Below are 23,538 nucleotides of genomic sequence, written 5' to 3'. Positions count from 1 at the left end.
CACGATAAAAGGCAGAGCGCGCCCCGGAACAGCATTGCTTGAACATGTACCTGTGAGCAGCCGTTCGCAAGCTGAGTTCTAAAGTATCGGAAAAGCCTAAAAGAGCTCGTAAGGGTGTTATACTTAGCGTAAAACTAGACATAATTAAGCGTTTCGATCGTGGTGAACGAAGTAAGGACAACGTGAGTTTGGCTTGTGGAAGCTGACGAACATAATGTTGAAGAGGTTTTGGCATCCCATGACCAAGAACTGACAGATGAAGAGCTGATGCAATTGGAAGAAAAAAGGATAACAATCGAAACCGAATGAGTAATGATAAAGTACGACTTTAATTTTGAAAGGGTACGTCCGTTTAGGGGATATTTGCAGGATGGTTTGAGTCCTTACAAAGAACTGTGTGATAGAAAAATGCGCGAGGCTCAGCAGTCAAGCAAGCCTTCCATATCAGCCACAGCAGACAACGAACCTTGATCTTTGACATCGAGGCGGGCAGAGATAGAAGATGAGCTGCCTGCTCTAATGGAAACAGACAATGATGAGATGACACCCCAGTGTCCCACCACCTCAACCCCCAGGCCACGGACAGATACCGATTCGCGGAGAATGCAACGGTAGTCGGGAGGCACACAGCACATCTTTAAGAAAAAAGCCAAAATAAGCATACTAATTAATTAGGTGCCGCCCGACACGTAATTGTCGGCCTAGATCAGAGACAACGCAATCGGAAATCGGCACTGATCTGGGCTGACAATTACATGCCAGGCGGCACCTAATTAATTAGCATGTTTATTTCGGCTTTTTTCTTAAAGATGTGCTGGATGCGTCCCGGCTACCGCTGAACCACTGCATGCTTCGTGCCAATATATCGCTTGGCCACTGCACCACCCAACCTGCGACGACTCAGTCTAACACACCATCATCAGTGTGCTCGGCGCTGTCTTTCTGATTCCGGTAAGTAATACTACACTGTACATACATTTCTACTTTATTTAGGCTGTGTATTTTTACGTGTCATTTGGTATGATTTGGCAGCTTCATAGCTTAACGGTCACTGGAGCGCGCTTGCACCGTGTTTTTGCCAACAGCGCTTGCGTGAGATTGTCACTACAGAGAACAGTTCAGTAATGATTGTGGAAAAGTATTTTTACTTTATATAGGCTGTGTATTTATCATATCATTCCTGCTTTTACTATATATTACTGTTATTTTAGGTTTTATGTGTTATTTGGCATGATTTGGTAGGTTATTTTTGGGTCTGCGAACGCTCACAAAATTTTCCCATATAAATAAATGGTAATTGCTTCTTCACTTTACGACATTCCGGCTTACGAACCATTACATAGGAACGCCCTACCTTCGGATGGCGGGGAAACCTGTACATTATCCTCTTAAATAATAGTAGTAATAGCTTCAATACCTTAACACCAAAACTTCAAAAGATATGTGGGATAACAATGAAATACTATTGCAAAACTAACAAAGTAATTCATGGGCCTATTTTATTAGATAATAAGATGACAAACAAATCATACAATAATTACACAAAAGCAGGAATATTTTAAAGATATTTGTGGTAATGCAAAAGTAACAAATCCAGTAACTGAAGGATCCTATTTAAAGTTGTAACATTTATCTTGCCTGTTGCATTGATTTAATTATATTAAATTTGTGTTGCTGAACATTCCAGAGAACCTATTTGGGAGCAATCAATAGTATTTTAGGCCAATTTAACATACGATACTGTTTATTACAAAGATCAAAGACAATTACAGGATAATGCAGTGGAGTAAGAAAAAAACCAATTAAATCAAGTATACAATTATATTAAAAAAAATCAGAAGCCACAATGCATTCATCACACTAGCAAGTATATTTAGGATGATCATTGTCCTGGTCGGCATACAATGTGGTCACTGGGACTTGAGCACAAATGCATTGCTAAATTTCAGTAACAACAGAATACAACTTGCATCAAAAATCAAAGCATAAAAGGAGAAAAAGATTATTAATTTAACAACACCAAGTAAGCTCTTCATGCTGTAAACCTTTATTGTTTTACTCTATTGAAAAATTAAATGTTTACTTCATTCAAACAAATTTGCCCTGTTGTCTTAAATTTATGAACAAAACCCCCTCACTGCATACCCTGCTGTTTTCATTTGCCTTCCAGACAAGAGAAAGACATGTATATAGTATTAAAAGAATCTTTGTCTGGTAAACACTTTTTAAATTTTTATAACACATACACATTCTAATCCTCTTGAAGTCACTCTATTATAACAGATAAAACCGTACATCACTTCCAATCCAACAGCAAGATAAAGGCTATAGGGTCTGAACAGGTAAGGAACCATCATGCAATCAAAATGCTATCCTTTTTTTCTCTTTTCCCCTGCATTTTCCAAATAATTAACATTTACAAAACAGTGCAGTGCAACAGCATTTGAAAAAAAAATCTTTCCGTATATCAGAAGACAATAATAGGCAGAGAAATGTTCACTTTTCTTCACACCATTGATTCTCCTTGCGCACCTGAAAAAAAGAATAACATTGTGACGTGTCCACTAGAGTGAAATTGCAAACTGTGGCTAAGTGACATTATAAAAGATAGATTGAACATTAGCTTTGTCACATGTACAGTGAAACATACAGTGAAATGTATCATTTTGCGTCAACAACCAACACAGTCCGAGGATTGTTCTGACGGCAGCCCTGCAATTTCTTCCATCCTTGTTAAGAGATGGAAAAATGAGTAACGACTACAACATAATGGGAAATTAATTCAGCAAGCTTCATGACATCATTATGCTGTGCCTCCCCCCAAGTTATCAATCTCTGACTAAAGCAGGAAACATGACAGAAAATCTACCAATGCATTATCAAGCTTAAAATTAAAATAATAGTTTCTTCACATAGATAACCATATAGTTATTATATTTACCCCAGTCTAAGCCAAGAAGCCTGCACAAACAAGTTATTTTATAGAAAATGAATGTATTAATGTTTTAATTGAGTCTTTTAATTTTAGAACAATAGTGCTATTACCTGTGCTTCCTCTTCTTCAGTAAAGTCATTCTTGATATTGAAGGTCTTACGAATTTCTTCTGGAGTTTTACCTTTGATCATATTTGCCACAGTTTTGCATGTCACATCAAGCAGACCTTTGATATCCAAATAGTTTGCAGCCTAAATAATACACATAAATATTTAGGTTTGAAATGTGCAGACCCTTTCCCATCACCAAACTAATCTAAAACAATGCTAAACAAAAAGTTTCATTAAAACAGTATTTTCAGTGGAGATCTCTGTACATGCAGGAATACCTTTGTATGTTTTTATGCAAGTCAATTTGTACAAAGTCTCACTTTATATGCTGCTTTTGCACCCCTGGTGCATGTAATTTCATACTAGTATCTTCAAAGAAAACATTTCCCTTTAAGCAATCTTTCAAATTGGTAATTAAAGCAATATTTAACAAAATTTACATAATAGCCCAATGGTTTTCTATCATAACAGTTTGGAAGCACGGTAGCATAGTGGTTAGCACAACACATTTACAGTCCCAGTGTTCAGGTCCCCTACTGCCTGGAAGGAGTATGTACACTGTCCCCGTGACCATGTGCATTCCCTCCGGGCGCTCCCGGTTCCACCCGCAGTCCAAAGACGTACTGCTTGATAAGTTAGTTGGTCATTGTAAATTGTCCTGTGATTAGGCTAGGGTAAATTGGAGGATTGCTGGATGGCATGGATCAAAGAACCAAAAGGACCTAGTCCTTGCTGTATCTCAATAATAAATAATTTTGAAAAATCTACACCTCAAGCCAGTTTCAAAAAGATCCAAACACTCATCCTATCACACCTATTAATATTGGAATTTTCACTGCTTTAAAGTTAATCTTGTTGCGATATAAACAACTTCAAAACAAAAGTACTGATTCCAGTGAGTTGTGTCACACAGTGGCAGGAAAGAGAAGAAAATACAAGCATAGTAAAGGATGACCAAAACATTCAATCTGGGTTTTACTAGTATCTAATTATCTTGAACCAGGTTCCAGAACAGTTACTACCCCTCAGCCATCAGGCTCTTGAACAAAAGGGGATAACTACAGTTATTTAAGGACTCTTTTATCTTGTTATTTCATGCTTGTTATTTATTGTTATTTATTTATATCTGCATTTGCACAGCTTATTGTCCATAAGCATTCTTCTAGGGTGCATCACAACCTGGTATGGAAGTTGCCCTGTCCAAGACCGAAAGAAGCTGCAGATCGTGAACACAGCGCAGCACATCACACAAACCAATCTTCCGTCCTTGGACTCACTTTACACTGCATGCTGTCGGAGCAGTGCTGCCAGGATAATCAAGGACACGACCCACCCAGCCAACACACTTTTCACCCCTCTTCCCTCCGGGAGAAGGCTCAGGAGCTTAAAGACTCGTACGGCCAGATTTGGGAATGGCTTCTTTCCAACTGTGATGAGACTACTGAACAGATCCTGACCCGGATCTAGGCCGTACCCTCCAAATATCCGGACCTGCCTCTCCGTTTTTTTTTGCACTACTTTACTTTCCATTTTTCTATTTATGATTTATAATTTAAATTTTTAATATTTACTATCGGTTTGTAATCCAGGGAGCGGGAAGCACAGAATCAAATATCGCTGGGATGATTGTACGTTCTAGTATCAATTGTTTGGCGACAATATAGTATAAAGTATACTGTTACTGTTCTATAGATTTGCTAAGAACACCTGCAGAAAAAGAATGTATGTGGTGACATGTATGTAGTCTGATAATAAATTTTACTTTGAACTTTGTACTTTAATTAGAGGATAGCATTAAAAGCAGCACAGGAATTTGAGAAATGATTAGCATTTTGAAAAAAAAAAACAATTGTATTCATCAAGGTTATAGCCCAAGGCTACAGATCAAACCATTTACATCAGCCTGAACCACCAATCAGAAATGCTGTAAGTAACCCAATGGAAATTAATTTTGACCAATTTAAAATAGTTGAAAGGTTTTAATACAATAGCAGCCATTAATTTTTTTTCAATCAGATTAGAAATCTGAAATAAAAACAAACATGCTGAAATACTCAGCAGGTCAGGTCGCATCTGTGAAAAGAGAAATGGACATACTATTTTAGGCTAAAGACCCTTCATCAGAAATGAAAAATGTGGGAAAAAATGCTTTTCAGTTGCAGGAAAGGTGGAATAGGATGATGGTTAGATAAGGCAAAAGAAACATCTGATAGGAAGAGCGTTGCTTTGGTGAGTCACTATGAAATTACCTGGTAGTGAGATTAATGAGGACTGTTAGAGAGAAAACAGAGTGACATATAAAAGCTGTGAAACACGGGTCAGAGCTGTTGCTGAGAAATGAAACCAAAAGGAAAATGTGAGGTATTATAGCCAGTGGTGATGATGCTTCACGAATGTAGGTTCAACCCTGACCTCTGATATGGAGTTTACCTGGATACTCCAGTTTCCTCCCACATCTTAAAGGTATGGAGATTAACAGGTCACCTGTAAATTGTCCACAGTATATAGGTGAATGGTGACATCTGAAGGGTGATGTGAGCAGTAGTTGTCTGGACAGTGAGGACAATAGGTTACAGGGAAAATTAGTGGTCAGTGGGTCTGGTTTGCAAACTAGCAAAGACTCAATGGGACAAAATAGCCTTCTTTATCATAAGGAAATATGGCTTGGTACAAATGAATGCTAGAACACATAGCACAACAGGCAGTGTCTGTGAAGAGAAAAGCTAAGTCAACATCACATATCACTTATAGCATAACTTGCCTTACATGAGAACTGCTCAGCTCTAACACAAACAGAAAACAAATCATCTGAAGTCACTAAAATTAATTCTGAGCCCCGAGTTTTACAACCTGCTCAGATGAACAGCGCAGGCCAGAGTGGGAGTGTACTGCATTCCACTGGATTGGAATGAGAACGGACCAGGGAACTGTGATGGGGAACAGCTCATTCCAAATGCTGAAAGGAAATGGAAGAAGATTGAAGCATCAGGGTGAATGCAGAGGGGGTCAGCGATGGCTCCCAACGGAGACAGGCAGCAGCTGGATCAGCGCATTCAGCCCCGGATTAGCAGTCACTCTTTAAGGAAGGACTGAGTTTGTGTGGCTGCTCTCCTCATATGCAGACGAAAAGATATTTCCGATATTCTGAGATTTATGTGATTATTGGAATGTACTTTATATTGGTTTCCTTCAGGTTTTCACTGTTTTCTTTCTTGTGGATGATTGGCAGGTAGGTGATGTGTTAATTTTTTTGTATAGGAGGAGAGGTGGGGTTGGGCATTTGGTGCTACTGTCCCTGTTCTCTGCAAGTGAGGGGGTCAGAAATTGTTATTGTCGCTGTTTTCTGTGAGTGAGGGGGGTCGGGGATAGTTACTGTCTTTTTGACGGGGGCTGGAGACAGTTATTGTCGCTGTTTTTTTGCTGCGGGGAAGGGGGTCTGCAAATTTTGTTTCTTTTCTTTTTCGTGTCAGGGAGGGGGGTGGAAAGAGTTGATGTCTTTTTTTTTTGTCAACATCCATGGTTTAGAGGAGACATATAACAGAGTTGTATTCTACATGCATACTTTGACAATAAAATGAGCCTTAAAAAGGAAGGAAAGGCATGCGTGATGGTAGAAATCACTGAAGGTGGTGGAAACCACCTCCTGGTGTTTTCTCCACTTTACTGCCTCTCACCGTCTTCCTCAAGGAATCCTTTCCAGTCTTTCAGTTCTTCAGTCTCTATTATACCTTCTCCAATGACGAAACATCCTGCATGAGTGCCTCTGAGACGTCTTTTTTTCTTAACAGGGTTCTGTCTATCACAGTCAGAACTCTCAAGATTGTTTCATTTACTTCCCACACCTCTGCTCTCATCCTCATCTCCACGTCATCAGTGTCAGCATTCAATATATCAACCCTCATAACTTGTCCATCTTCAAGGAGGTACAACCAGCAGCCACAATTTCCCCCACCCTCCTTTTTCAGTATCCCATTGCTAGTCCTTGGATTACTCTTCCATCTACACCATCCGATTCTCTTTTCATGACACTCTCCATGCAGAAGATACATCTGTTCTTTTACCTTGTCACTTCCTACCAACCAGGAACCTAGATGAAGCAGCAATTCACTAGCATATTCAATTCTCACTTGGTGGTTTCTATGTCAGAGAAACCAAATACACACTAAGTAACTATTTTGCAAAATACCTGTGTTTAGTTTGCATAAATGATACTGAGCTTTACAATTGCCTGCCACTTTAATTCTAGCCTACTAATATATAGCAGTCTCTTAAAGAAACTACAAAATTAGCAGATAAGACATGAAAACATTATATCACTGCAGTAGGCACTAATTCTTCTAGTTAATATTTCTTGTTTGTCATGACAAGGATATTTTTCCTATATCTAATCCACACGAGAGAGTGGAAAAAAAAGTTGAAAAATAGTAAACAATTTCCAGAGCAAGTAATTACAAATTGGAATGAAGTGAATTGTGATAGTGGTGTTTCATTAAGGGGAGAACGCTGGCCAGAGCCTCGTGGACCAAGAAATGACTACTGGTTTCCTTTAGGCATCTCACTCAAAGGTCCTTCCATATTACGAGATTGTCAGCTTGTGTGTTCAATTTCTAGAGTGGGTTCTAAACCCATAATATTCTAATCTAAAGAACACCATAATATAGTTGCTGGACACCATTTGTTGTAGCTTATGTGCTTCAAAGTTTCATCCATTTCATCATTAGTTCTGAAGCATAATCAACTCTGAATATATCTGTTTGCTGGGTTAGCTATCTGTATGAGCATGTTTATGTTAAATGCCAATAGAATAGGAATGCTCTTTATCCAGCAAGACCTTGGCTGATATTTTTCTTGCATTAACTCCCTATTACTGGATTAGGTAAGTGAATGAAAATTGCTTGAGGTAATGAATTGGGATATAAAATGCATAGGGGCGATGGATATAGATTCAAAATTGGCTTCAAAGATCAAAATAATTGGAAGGACATGGGAAAGAAGGAAAATTAAGTTTTACAGACCTATATTAGAGTTGATACTCATTGGGCAGGATGCTTTTTTATTTGGTTTCTGTTAATCAGAGTTTGTCTGGTAGCTGCAGATCCTCCTTTATCCCGATTATGATTTATACATGATTCACTTATTGAACAGAGAAGTTTAAAACAAGAATTCACTCATTTCTCCACTTAAGGCTGCTTAATGCTCTACTTCAGTTTAAAAAAAATACAATCTGGCAGCCTTCCAGCACCATTTCCAATTTGTAATCAGTGTAGACATTGAGAAGGATACCGAAGCAGACTCCCATAGTTAACTTGATTATATTGCCTCTAATCCTTCCTATTTCAAGAACTTAGTTCCATTCCCCCATTGTATCTGCTCCATTGATGGGACATTCCACAGTTGCCTCTGACATATCTTCCATTTTCTTTAATTATGACTTTCCCTATAACATAGTTAACAGAGGCTGTTACAGCTGGGGAGTGGTAATGGGGACAAGCTCCCACTACCTATTAAATGTTCCCAGTAGCGTACGCCTCAGACAGCCTCTGACAGCCAAGTCCAGCTCCTGGCCTTCACATGTGGCTTAGCTACTAAGTCTGACGGAACCATTCCTACTGACAAGGGAAAGGGCAAAGACAGGTTACTGGCACCTTAAAACCAGTCACTTCAGGCAGATGGGGCTCATCAGCCATAGTTGGTAGCTCATCTAGAAGGAAAACTCTGATCTCAAACCTCCACTGCCTTGTGGTTATACCAACACAGGAGTAAACCCCACAGGAAAAATCCAGAGCTGGAGTCCCTAATACAGTCCTACTTTGAGTTCAACACTGACTGGCAACTCCTACAATACTGCTGGTACCAAACTGTATCGGTCTCTGCCATTCCTTTGGGTTCATTAGATGTGTGGACAGTGGGAGCTTGCTCTCCACATCATACTACCCGGCCTTGCATATCTAGACAGCTATTACACTACATCCAGTGTCAACCATGACTGACTGAGATCTTACTCACTTAGTTGACAGAACTTCCAACTGTATTTCACTTCCCACACCTCATTAGCTCTACTTTCCACTCCACCAGCAAAGGCATTCAACAGATAATCTTTTGCTAATTTCCACCACCAACAAGCACACCTTCCCTTTCCGTTTCAATATTCCAACAACATAGATCCCTTTGTGCCTGTCAGAACTGCCCTTTCATCTACACCATCCAGTCCTCTTTGCATGATCTCTACCCCACGCAATTGCATTAGTCACAACATCTGTTTTTATCTTGTTTATTCCTATCATCTGAAAACCCAAGTGAAAAAGAGATTCATTCAGATATCAAATGCTCTAATGATCACATCAAGAGCAACTGCCATCTTCCAATACAACAACCCCCATACAAAATGCAGAATTATAAAGGGTCACATGATGCAAAACAGAGCTTTGCTCCAAGCAGCCTTATCAGATGCAAAAGCTGTCCGCATTTCCATCAATACATTCTTTAGACCATATTCAACAATCACCAAGGAACAGTCATGGGAAGAACTTTACCATCATCACCGAAAGCTCCAAGGTCAGATTCAGCACCACCTTTATCATGTGAACACCCATGACAATATAAAAAGCTACTACCATCAGTTACATACAACATTGACAACTAAGAGCAGGAGGAGACCACCTCGTTCCTCACAGTTTTACTTGAAAAAGATAGCTTTGCATCTACCAGTCTTTGAGGAAGAGATATCCAAAGATTCATGACCATAAAAACAAATTCTCCTCTCATGTCCTTAAGAGACTAGTTCTTATTTTGAGGGTGATTACTAGTTTCAGGCTCTCACACATTGGATTGGGCCAAAGTGCGTGTTTCTATGTTGTATGACTCTAGCAAAAACCCTTTCCTCATTCACCCTGTCATTATTTGTTAGGATCTTGTATCATTCAATTGATGATTACCACACAACAGTACATTATGCATATTTTACCTTAATTTAAGAAATGATTATAAATATACTACTGGATACATTTATTAATATTTTATACTAATATATATGTGTTAGGCTTTTTTGACACATTTTTGAATTTTGAAATACAACCTGAGTTTTTACATTGAAACTAAAGGGAAATGCAATGATTTAAGAATTTTTGCCTAATATTTTTTATGTTTTTTGTAAATTAAGAAATACAATTTTTTTTTCACTCCAAGAATTGTCACTTTGTAAAAGCAGCTTATGGTCAATGTCATAGCATATGCAACAGTTAGTTAAGTGCCAATAGTTATGGGGGGGGAAATGGTGAATAGCAAATAAGGGAAAGATCCCAAACAGTTATATCTGGTTAAAGTCAGTAATTTCTTGATCTTATGAAGTGCAGCCAATGATTTAACAAAAGGATTCTACAATAGAACAATTCTCAGTGAAGACTGGTGTCAAACAAAGCTGCACCACTGTGCCAACAATTATCTCCATCTTTTTGCCACAATGTTGCATCTCATCTAACAGGAACGGAAATAGTCTTCAGATCGTAATAAGCAATTCAAACTATGACAACTACGCTCTAAAACAAATATGAATTAAACTTGCAGCATGCAAGTGAGGTTTGCACTCGCTCAGAGGTTGAGCTCTAAGCTGCCATCAACACTTTCACTGAGGTACAAGAATATGGGTCTTAGATTCACTATCTACAAACCCAATTTCCAGAAAAGTTGGGATATTTTCCAAAATGCAATAAAAACAAAAATCTGTGATATGTTAATTCACATGAACCTTTATTTAACTGACGAAAGTACAAAGAAAAGATTTTCAATAGCCTTACTGACCAACTTAATTGTATTTTGTAAACATACACAAATTTAGAATTTGATGGCTGCAACACACTCAACAAAAGTTGGGACAGAGGCATGTTTACCATTGTGTTACATCACCTTTCCTTTTAATAACACTTTTTAATCGTTTTGGAACTGAGGATACTAATTGTAGTAGATTTGCATTTGGAAATTTTGTCCATTCTTGCTTGATATAAGACTTCAGCTGCTCAATAGTCCGTGGTCTCCGTTGTCTGATTCTCCTCTTCATGATGCGCCATACATTTTCAATAGGAGATAGATCTGGACTGGCAGCAGGCCAGCCAAGCATACGCACTCTTGTCTACAAAGCCACGCTGTTGAAACCCGTGCAGAATGTGGTCTGGCATTATCCTGCTGAAATAAGCATGGACGTCCCAGGAAGAGACATCGCCTTGATGGCAACATATGTCTCTCTAAAATCCTAATATACACCTCAGAGTCAATGGTACCTTCACATACATGCAACTTACCCATGCCATGGGCACTGATGCACCCCCATACCATCACTGATGCTGGCTTTTGCACCTTTCACTGATAACAATCTGGATGGTCGTTTTCACCTTTGGCACAGAGAACTCGACACCCATTTTTCCCGAAAACTAGCTGAAATGTGGACTCATCTGACCACAGCACACGGTTCCGCAGTCTTTCGGTCCATCTGAGATGAGCTCGAACCCAGAGAACTCGCCGGCGTTTCTACATAGAGTTGATGTATGGCTTCCTCCTTGCATAATACAGTTTCAAGTTACATTTCTGGATGCAGCGACGGACTGTGTTGAGTGACAATGGTTTTCCGAACTACTCCCGAGCCCAGGTGGCTATAATTGTCATAGTAGCATGACTTTTCTGTGCAATTTTCAATCTTATTTTAACTCTGTCCCAACTTTTGTTGAGTGCGTTGCAGCCATCAAATTCTAAATGTGTATATTTACAAAATACAATTAAGTTGGTCAGTAAAACTATTGAAAATCTTTTTTTTGTACTTTTGTCAGTTAAATAAAGGTTCACGTGAATTAACATATCACAGATTTTTGTTTTTATTGCATTTTGGAAAATATCCCAACTTTTCTGGAAATGGGATTTGTACAAGATGGAGACCCTCTACCAATTTACTCCTACTACACTACATTGCCCTCTGACATGGAAGACCAATGGAAAACGCTTGTCACTTCCCAAATCTCTGGAACCAATTCTTGATCAAGCCAAAAAAAAAACACTGCCTTCAATACATAAGAACAGCTTTTGGTCAACTAAAGATGATTTTTAAAGATCAACACCTCAGACCTCACAAATGAACTTAGCCCCAGAGAAATACGAGCAAGTTCAAACTGAATTAGCGTTCAACCATACATGAATATAGTCAAATGAAACAACATTCCTTCAGAGCCAAGGTGCAAAGCACATAGCACATATGGTTACGACAGCAGAAAACATATAGTCACACAGAAAAATATACCCAAGTCCCTGAGTGGCAAGGCCTGTAGTTTGATGGTACATGGGATGTTGTCCTGGTCCAGCCTGTTCTTCCACCGAGCAAACACAGGAGGGCAGCATGGATGGGAGTGGCCATCTTCCAACCCAGTAATGATTCCAGCTCACCTACAGAGGCTTCTGTTCTGTCCCATGGCATCTCCTATCCCGGGCAGCTGCAATAGGTGACCCCATGGCAGGAGGGCCTAGTCTGCGCCACAGCAGAGGCAATACAGTTCCCTTGCCATTGGTTTTGTTAATAAGCCAGTGAACAAGACTACCAGTATTCTTCATTACCAATGTCCAAAAGTGTCTTGCAATTACAAAAAAAAAAAAAAAAAAAAATCCAATAGTCACTCACTCCATATGCTGGATTGCGCACTGCCTTGGCACAACAATATGCCACAAGTCCAGGCAATAACACGGCAACCGTACACAGTAAGTCCAGCTCCATCACTATCAAGCAATTCGCTGATGGGATGGACCTGCAAAACTTGATGTTCTTAATATTCAGCAGTGTATTGGGATCGTAAAATAGATGTAAAGGATGAACAACTGGACCTTTGGTTGGGCCCAGAATGGTCGCAGCGCCTGAGCATGCTGCCATCCTACTGGAAACAATCTCCAGAATAATCATCTGTATGCTTCCGAGAACCAGGCCATCTACAGGCATCTCAAGGCACCATGAAAAGACCACCAATGTCCCAGCATTGAAACTCTGGTTACACCATGTTAGCTACACTAGGTAGGCCATATTGTTTGATGTTTGACATCAGACTCCTAAAGCAGACACAATTTTGTAATGAGGTTACTAAATTGACAGAAATTATTTCCAATATGTGTTCAAAGTCACTCTGAAGAAATGCAGTATCACTGGCACTTGGGAATCCCCTGCCCATGCCGGTTCGAAACAGGAAAGGACATCCCCCAAGGGATGATGTCAAGGAATTTGAGGCCAGGTTGTGAACACACAGGCAGCAGGAGGAATGGGCCAGGACCACCTCAAAAGCTAACCAGTTGCCTCATCCACAATTTCAATATTACCTCATTAGCCACTTCAGAAACCACAAAGTGTGAACAAATTATCTTCAGACCTAAGGAACTGCCCAAGGAGGAGGAGGAAGAAATAAGATGTGCAGCAACAGAACTCCAGCCATACGCATGTCCAAGTTACCACCATCTACTGAAGAAGGTAAAAAAAAAAGGAAAAAAAAACTTTTCTTAAAATGCTTGAGGCTAATAAAAAAATCTTACCAGAATTAGTTCAAATAGTGTTCCTTGGTCTACTTTCAGGAACTCCTGATCCCATACTGGTATATCATCAGTTCTCTTTTCCTTGTTTTCATCATCCTCAGGAGGAGGAGGGTCATCTTTGTGATGAGTGCACCATTGAATCACCTATAATCAACAATACAGATAAATGTATTGATGACAGAATTACCTGGAACTATAAAAAGACGAACAGAAACAAAAGGCTTGAATAGCCAGTTTATACTTCACCATTATTGCAAAGTACTGCTAATATTTGCAATTGATTTCATGGCTTGCACTTTTTCTTCTTTGCAAAAAGCCATTATGGTGAATTTTGCGCTATTCTGCTAAGAACAGTCAGTCCTCGGGAACTGAGTATTTTTATGCTTTACTATTACATTGTTTTTGGATCATGGGCACCCCTGAAAAGGTCAACAGTTTAAGCTTCAGAGATGCCATCAGTGTGAAATAGGTGAGTACTGCAGAGGATGGCATGTGATAAACAGAAGATTCGTTTAAGGTGATTAATAATGCACCAATCAAACTAGATGTTTTTGTCTAGATGGTATTGAGCTTCTTTAGCACTATTGTAGCTTACCTTTTTAAGAATTGCAGCATTAACATTTGGAAGTGGTACTGGATCGTCATCTCCTTCATCATCCATCCCCAAATCTGTTTCCAGTAATACATTGAAATTACAAAAAATATAGTTTATCAAAGTTTTCCAAATAAATAAAAGTATACGATGAATTCAGTATAAGGGACTCCCTCACTTCTATCCAATAACTACTGTGCAAAATGTAGGTAAAAGTTACTACTAGCCGTAAATATCAGTTTTACTTTCACTGGTGATTGTATTTGCCTTCTGCACAGCAATGTAACGGAGGTTAGAAGTTCTGTCAAAATCACACAGTCAAAAATCTATCAAATGCATTCCTTTTATGATTCAACCAAAAAAAAACCCAGCAAAATATTATATCGACTTGGAATTCTTTCACCCTTCATTTCACACACTATTTGACACCAATAGGAAGAGCCTTGAGAATGGTGCTTGTCTTCACAACTCAAATGATTTAAAAGCAGAGACAAATTAAGATTTTTATTAAATATCTTAACATTTCATTTTGCCTTCCAGTTAATTATTCACATCTTTTCAATTAATATAAACGTTGATTGGACTATTACAACAAGAAGTTTCATCTACTCAATGTCAATATTACATTGACTAAATGGCCAGCGTAAGTAAGCAACCTTTACAGAAACTAAAATGACATTCAACAGACCTTTGGAACTCAAATTCAGAAAAATGCACAGGAATATGCTTACCATATTAAAAAAAAACACATAATTAACAAACAAGATGATTCCCAAAGAGACGCACTGACCTTCCAACATAGTCTTGATTGTTACAGATTGTTTTGCTATCTCCACGTCAACTTCAAATATTTCTCCATCAGAGCTCTGGAGTTTAATTGAAGGCATCTGAAAATGCAACACAACTATTTCAGTTTCTGTACTTCAAGCATTTCTTTACTTCAGTAACTGTCCTCGACTCAATAGAGGAATCTCAAGGGGTTCTACAAATATATTAAGAGGTAAAGGATAGAAAGGGATAAAATTGGTCCACATATGACAGTGTGGTCATCTATGCATGGAGCCAGAAGAGATGGAGAACTTAAGTGGATATTTTTCATCTGAATTTTCTCAGGAGATAAACACAGAGTCTATAGAATTGAGGAACAACCAAGAAAAGTAAGTTTAGTACAGAGCTTCCAAAACAGAACAATGTAGGAAAAAGAGTCCTACCGAAACGGTCCTACCGAAAGGTTTCGGCCTGAAATGTCGACTGTACTCTTTTCCATAGATGTTGCCTGGCCTGCTGAGTTCCTCCAGCATTTTGTGTGTGTTGCTTGAACCTCTAGGGTAACGCCTTCTACAAAAGCTATTTGGTGCTCCAATCAATGATATGAGATTGGAGGCGTGGGTTATAGAGGTGCCCTGCCCTATAAAAAAGCCACACAAAGTCAGGTTACTGACAGAGCCTGCTCTTCTCAAGAAAGATCGTTTTTTGTTTCTGAGGATCTAAGAAGAACTGTAGAGCTGCATGAAGCTGGAAAAGGCTACAAAAGCATTTCTAAGGACCTGAGTGTTCCTCAGTCCACAGTAAGAAACATGGAGGAAATTCAGTACTGTTGCCACTTTCCCTAGGAGTGGGCATCCTGCAAAGATCACACCAAGAGCACAAAGTGCAATGCTGAAAGAGGTGGAAAAGAACCCAAGGGCAACAGCAAAAGACCTACAGAAAGCTCTTGAACTTAGTAGAGTCTTTGTTCATGTGTCCAGTATAAGAAAAACACTGAACAAGAATGGTGTTCATGGAAGGACACTGCAGAGAAAAAAAAATCACCGCTCTCCAAACAAAACATTGCTGCCTGTCTCAAGTTTTTGCAAAAGACCACTTGGATGTTCCACAATGCTTCTACGACAACTTTCTGTGGACAGGTGAGACAAAAGTAGAATATTTTGGCAGAAATATTTTGGAGGGAAAAGGGCACTGCACACCAACACCAAAACCTCATCCCAACTGTGAAGCATGGTGGAAGGAGCATCATGGTTTGGGGCTGCTTTGGTGCCTCAGGGTCTGGACAGCTTGCAATTATTGAGGGAACAATGAATTCAAAATTGTATCAAGAGATTTTACAGGTGAATGTCAGGGTAGCAGTGTGACATCTGAAGCTTAACAGAAGTTAAATGATGCAACAAGACAATGATCTGAAACACAAGAGTAAATCAAAAACAGAATGGTTTAAAAAGAAGAAAATTTGTGTTTTGGAATAGCGAAGTCCAAATTGAAGTGCTGTGGCATGACCTGAAGAGGGCTGTTAATGCATGGTATCCCAAAAATATTGATGAACTGGAACAGTTTTGTTTCGAGGAGTGGTCTAAAATTCCTCCTCACCATCGTGGAAGTCTGATCAGCAGCTACAAGAAATGCTTGCTGGAGATTATTGCTGCTAAAGGAGGTTCTACCAGTTATTAAATACAAAGGCTCACATACTTTTTCCAGCCTGGACTGTGAATGATTAAAAATGTGTTCAATAAAGACCTGAAAAGTACAATTGTTTTTGTGTTATTAGTTTAGGCAGATTGTGTTTGTCTACTATTGTGACTTAGATGAAGATCAGATCACATTTTATGAGTAATTAATGCAGAAAATCAGGTAATTGCAAAGGGTTCAGAAACTTTTTCTTACAAGTATATGTCACCATGTACAACCCCGAGACATACTTGGGGGCATACTCAATAAATACAATAACCATAATAAGATCAATGAAAGACTGCACCAAACTGGGCGGACGACCAGTGTGCAAAAACACCACGCAGAGCAAATACAAAATTAAAAAATAATGATAAACAATTAAGCAATAAATATCAAGAAAATGAGATGAAGAGTTCTTGAAAGTAAGTCCATTGGTTATATGAACAGTTCAGTAATGGGGCAGTGAAGTTATGAAGTTATCCGCTCTGATCAAGAGCCTGATGGTTGAGGGGTAATAACTGTTCCTGAACCTGGTGGTGTGAGTCCTGAGGCTCCTGTACCTTCTTCCTGATGGCAGCAGTGAGAAGACAGCATGACCTAGGTGGTAGGCATCCCTGATGATGAATGGGGCTTTCCTGCGACACCTCTCTGTGTAGATGTGCCGAATGGTAGGGAGGGCTTTATCCATGATGGATTGGGCTGTATCCACTACTTTTTGTGGGATTTTCTGTTCAAAGGCATTGGTGTTTCCATACCAGGCTGTGATGCATCTAGTCAATATACTCTCCACCACGTGCCTCTAGAAGTTTGTCAAAGTTTTAGATGTCATAACGAATCTTCACAAAGTTCTAAGGAAGTAGAAGCGCTGCCGTGCTTTCTTTGTAATTGCACTTATGTGCTGGGCCCAGGACAGGTTGTCCTAAATGGTAACACCCAGGAATTTAAATGCTGCTGACCCTCTCCACCTCTGAGGACCCAATGAGGACTTCAGTTTCTTTCTCTTAAAGTCAATACCAGCTCTTTGGTCTTGAATAAGAATTTGTTGTTGTGGCAACACTCAGCCAGATTTTCAATCGCTCTCCAATATGCTGATTCATCACCACCTTTCATTCCGCCAGTGACAGTGGTGTCATCAGCAAACTTAAATATAGCATTGGAGCTGTGCTTAGCCACACAGCCATAATTGTAAAATGAGAGGAGCGGGGGATAAGACGCAGCCTTGTGGTGCACCTGTGCTGATGGAGATTGTAGAAGAGATGCTGTTACCAATCCAAACTGACTGGGCGAACAGAAAAGATGTACACAAAACGAAGATTTTAACATTAGATTAGATTATGAAGACATGTAGTCCTCTTTTATTGTCATTTAGTAATGCATGCATTAAGAAATGATACATTATTTTCTCCGGTGTGATATCACAAAAGCACAGGACAACCCAAGACTGAAAAAACTGACAAAACGACATAATTATACATATAGTTACAACACTGCACAATACCATAACTTGATGAAGGAAGTCCGTGAGCACAGTAAAGTTCAAAGTTTCTCAAATGTCCCACATCTCACGCAGATGGGAGAGGGAAGAAAAACTCTCCCTGCCATGCCGACCACAATCCGACTCTGAGTCATCCGAAAACTTCGAGCTCTAATCAGCTCTCCGACACTGAGTACTGCTCTGTCCGAGCAATTCGACCTCTTTCTCGGTCGCCAAAAGCAGGCAAGGCTGGGGATTTTGAGGCCTACCCTCCGAAAGATTCCCGACCACACAGGTAATGACAGCAGCAGACGGGTGTTTCAGAAATTTCTCCAGATGTTCCTCCGTGCTTTCACGTCTATCTCCATCAAATCAGAAATTGTCCACGGTCTCTATTTAACAGATACATCATTTTTCACCGGAGAGCTGCGCACGCATGGCGCGCTGCCATCTTCTCCTCCATAAAACATAAAACTCATTAATAGCCCTTACAGAAGCTGTCCAACATGAAGGATATCTAAACAAAATCTAGTGGTAGGAAATGAAGCAGAAGAGATCATTGTAAGGGGGAGTGCTGTCTGACAACATCAATCACAAGATAATGGCCTAGCGGCAGTAAAAACAGCAACAGTCACAACATGCTGGAGGAACTCAGCAGGTCGGGCAGCATCCGTGGAAAAGATTGGTCGACGTTTCAGGCCGGAACGTCGACCGATCTTTTCCACGGATGCTACCCGACCTGCTGAGTTCCTCCAGCGTGTTATGAGTGTTGCTTTGACCCCAGCATCTGCAGAGTATTTTGTGTTAGTAAAAACAGCAACACCTCCAGTATTCACTGTCAATTATGCAAGACTCCTCTGCAGCCTATATACTGCAGCAACCTTCTCCAACAGCAGAGAGAAACAGGGAGAGAAATCTCATATTGGTATGGATTCAATCTATTTGCTCTGTATAAGATAACATGAAGATCTTAAGCTTAGTAATATAATGATCTAATTTAGATGTTAATATAATACCAAGCTACTGTATAATTATTGGGTTTTTTTTTGTAAAAGTCCAACTTAGTGCAAGAGCTATGCAATTTCTTCACATATTTCAAATATAACCATCTTTAAGATAAAAGCAACACACATAAAAGTTGCTGGTGAATGCAGCAGGCCAGGCAGCATCTCTAAGAAGAGGTACAGTCGACTTTTCGGGCCGAGACCCTTCGTCAGGACTAACTGAAAGAAGAGCTAGTAAGAGATTTGAAAGTGGGAGTGGGAGGGGGGAGGGGGAGATCCAAAATGATAGGAGAAGACAGGAGGGGGAGGGATGGAGCCAAGAGCTGGACAGTTGATTGGCAAAAGGGATAGGAGAGGATCATGGGGCAGGAGGCTTAGGAGAAATAAAATAAAAGGTTGTTTTGTTGTCAATTAATATTCCCCTACAATAGTGTTCCTAAGAGAAACCCATAATGTTAAATTGATGACATAGCTACCATATCTATCCCTTTCTTTTAAAATAGAGATTACATTTACAATTTCCCAATCATCTTGCACAGTATCTATAACCATAAACAATCAGAAGACTGCAGTTAAAACCTCTAATTTCCACATAAATATCCACAGTATCCCATGGTGAGCCCCACCTGGGTTGGGTGACTTTATAATTTGATGAACACCAACCTTTTAAGCATCACCTCTAATTTTAACCCTATTCAATGTCACCACTGTTTCCTCCTTTAGACACATAAGTAGCATCTACTTTTCTAGTTAAAAGATGCAGAGCACTGATTTACTCTGCCAAGCATGCCCACTATCTCCACATAACGATCTTTTAGGTCCCTGATAAGCTACACAATATTTTGACCATCTTTTTTACTGGTCACATTAAAAAAAGCTTCCAGATTCCCTTTTATTTCAGTCATTAATTTGTTCTCATAATTCTCTGTTCAGCCATTGCCCACTTTATTTTTTCCCCCCTTCATACTTGCTATATTTGCTTATTTGTTTCTTCTCATTTTTCCACCCACATCTTTAGTTGTAAGAAGCTATTTTATATAAGAGATATTTATGTTTTATATAGAGATCCCTCTGTCCCCACCCATTACTGCATAGTAATTCATCTAATCTGTATATCCTATAGCAAACTATCCAGTCCATCACTCTAGACCATTAAGTAATCAAAGATCACACATCAAATGAAAAAGAACAATACTCTGGGGTCACAATATCCTTGAAGTTCTAAAACTTGGGAAAGAGTATATTCAGTTGAATTCACAGCTTCCTCCTCCACATCCATGAAGAGACGGACATGTGTTGGAACCTGAGTGGCATAACTGTGACCACCGTCAAGAGACAAATTCCTCTATGACGACTCCCTGAAATCTGCCCCAGGGAAAATCAACTCAAGAATCCTGAACATCTTCTCTCAATAGCCAAAGATTTGCTCCCTGTTCCTTTGACCCCACAGCTATCATTCCAGGGAGCCATTGTAAAGAACATTTTGTTTTTATTTTCAAAAGTCATTTGATAAAGGCACTACAATTTACACAGATTGTGAAGAAATGGGCAAAATGCAGAACAGCTAACAAACTGGTTAAAAATGGAAAACATGAATAGGGTTTAAAGGCAAAACAGGGGATGAGGTGTTTCACAGCTGGCTGATCTAACATACAGATGAAATTTGCACAGTCTATCATGGCTCCATCAATGCAAAATACAGAATTCTATTTAAACGTTAAACAGGATTTAGCAATTTTAATAATTATGGGTACAGAATCAGTCATAATCTGTATTAGTTAGGCAAATTTAACCCTGGTAACAATGACCATCTCAGCATTCCCCATTCACTGTTACAAGCTGTCAGGAAAGCTGGGGGAAAAGAAAATAAAGCAGACATTAGAAAGATAGTCCTTTCCTTCTGCCATCCAGTAGGGATAGAATCAGCATCAGGTTTAATATCACCGGCATATGTTATGAAATTTGTCTTTGCAGCAGTATAATGCAATACATAATAGCAGAAAAACACTGAATTAAAGTGCATACATTTAAACAGTTCAATGAAGTAAGTTAGTGCAAAAATAGAAATTTTAAAAAGTGAGGTAGTATTCATGGGTTCAATGTTCTTTTAAAAATTGGATGGTAGAGGGGAAGAAGCTGTTCCTGAATCACTGAGTGTGTGCCTTCACACTTCTGTACCTCCTTCCTGATGGTAGCAATGAGAAGAGGGCATTACTTGGGTGATGGATGTCCTCAACGATGGACGCTGCCTTTTTGAGGTATCCCTGATTGAAGATGTCCTGGATTCTAGAGGCTAGTGTTCATGATGGAGCTGATTAAGTTTATAACTCTCTGCAGCTTACTTGGTTCCTGTGCAGTAGCAACCCCACACCAGACAGGGATGCAGCCATTTAGAATGCTCTCTATGGTACAGCAGTAGAATTTTTAGAGAGTTTTTGATGACATACCAAATCTTCTCAAACTCCAAATGAAATATAGCCACTGCCATACCTTCTTTGTAGCTGCATCGATATGCTGGGTTGAGGTTAGATCCTCAAGAGATATTAACACCAAGGAACTTGAAATTGCTCAATCTTTCCACTTCTGATCCCTCCACAAGGACTAGTGTGTGCTCCCTAAACATTGACAAAGTGCTCATTCCCAATCAAAAAGCTGCTTCTCTACTTTAAGTGATCATGGGCCAGAGATTCTCCAGGAGATAGTGGGAACAGTGCAGTTCTTCAAGATTGAATTTGAATACATCCCTGACTCTTCTTCTTCCTATCTACCTGTTAAACCCATTCCATGGCAGTGCTCACAACAGTGTCAGTTTCTGGATTTTTTTCCAGGTATGCAAATGACGCAGCTTGCCCTAAGTAGCTAACTAAAGTTTAGCCAGGGCCTTGATGGTGGGGATATATACTTGCCCGAGGTCAGCCAGTGAATTTTGAGGATCTTGCAGATATAGAACACGCTTTCCATCTCTAAAGGATACAGGAGGACAAGGATCACTGCTGGTCAACAGAAGATGTGAGGAGATTTTGTATGTCACTTAAGACTCTTAAAGACAAATTTTATAGATGATGGTAGAGACTGGTTCAATCACAGCCTGGTATGGAAAAATCAATGTGCAGGATTATAGGCTATACAGTTGGGTCCTAAGGCTCACTAGCTCCATCAGAGGCATAACCCTCCCCATATCGAGGGTGTCTACAACATCCATTATTAAGACCCTCATCATCTGGGACATGGCTTCTACTCATTACTACCATCAAGGTTGAGGTTGAAGACCCACACTCGATGACTCAGGAAAAGCTTCTTCCCCTGGGTCATCAGATTTCTTAACAGTCAATGAACACTATCTCCCCCCCCCCTTTTTTTGCACTATTTACCTAGTTATAATTTTAATTCCTTACACTGCACTGCTACCACAAAACAACAAATTTCTCGACATATGTCAGTGATAACAAACCTGAATCTGATTCTGCGGGTTTAGGTCTTGATTATCAAATATTCTCTAAATTGATTAAAGTTTGTGAATCGATGTCTACATTAGTCAAGGCACGACTCCTTAAATATGGAAAATGACCCACATTTTCCAAAACACATCTTTAAAAAAAATACCTTGTGGTCTATCCTCCAATGGAGATTGGCTCACTTAATGACATCTTTGTCCCTGTAACGCTGCTTAACTTCCGTGGCCCAAAGAGACACATTCGCTCTCCTTGGATGTTTTAAAACGCAATAATCTCCCCAAAACAATGTAGTACGCTGTTTTCCATCTACTAACCAGGGCTTCACAGAGCCGGCCAGGCCCTTCCCTCCGTTGCTCGGGCCTGGCGTCGCCTGGTTGTTCCAAGGCCCACCTTAGTAACGGCCCCCACCCGTCCGCCGCCCGCCGTCCCCGCATTTTCACTGCGCCTGTAACAGCAACTCACCCTGAGGATCCGTCCGCTAACCAGCTGAAGATCCGCCTGTTGTGAGCGTCCCGTCCGTAAGAACCGACGCCAGTCACCGGGGCCCCACTCTGTAGCTGTCCAACCAGATCGCCTGCAGTCCCGCCTATAGAGACAAAACTGACTTGTCCCTACCCATTTTAATTTTAACTCCCACCTCTCGATTTTGCTTTGTGTTCGGGAATTGTATTATATTTGGTACCAATTATTTGAACAACCCCAACTCTTAAAGGTGCATACACTCGTTGGGATTTGGCAAAATAACCTTTCGTTTCCAAATCAAAATTTGAAGCAATCACCGACATATCAAAGCTCATTATGCTGTAACTGGGCAGAAAAACTATGGGCTGGAACAATTTCATTTTTTTAAAAGAAGAAAAGTTGTCAGAGGGGGAAATCCCCTCTCCAAGCAGATAGTGCGCCTTTAAAGGATGGTTTCCCTGAGAACGGAGCAGAAGAAACAGGTACGAGAGTCAAGTTACATCTTTGTCCAAT

General features: G+C 39.9%; 1 protein-coding gene across 1 annotated transcript; it reads right to left on the bottom strand.

Annotated features, from left to right (window-relative positions):
- Positions 1-1,482: 1,482 nt before the first annotated feature.
- Positions 1,483-23,147, bottom strand: skp1 (S-phase kinase-associated protein 1). Its single transcript, XM_072264486.1, has 6 exons — positions 23,026-23,147; positions 14,976-15,072; positions 14,189-14,262; positions 13,594-13,737; positions 3,046-3,186; positions 1,483-2,532 (listed from the first exon to the last, which is right to left on the bottom strand). The coding sequence occupies exons 2-6, from the start codon at positions 15,070-15,072 to the stop codon at positions 2,497-2,499; spliced, it is 492 nt and encodes a 163-aa protein (XP_072120587.1). The 5' UTR covers positions 23,026-23,147; the 3' UTR covers positions 1,483-2,496.
- Between the last annotated feature and the right edge of the window lie 391 nt (positions 23,148-23,538).

Source organism: Mobula birostris, chromosome 7 (genome assembly GCF_030028105.1).
Source record: "Mobula birostris isolate sMobBir1 chromosome 7, sMobBir1.hap1, whole genome shotgun sequence".
Lineage (NCBI taxonomy): Eukaryota > Metazoa > Chordata > Chondrichthyes > Myliobatiformes > Myliobatidae > Mobula > Mobula birostris.
This window is presented reverse-complemented; position numbering and strand designations above follow the sequence as displayed.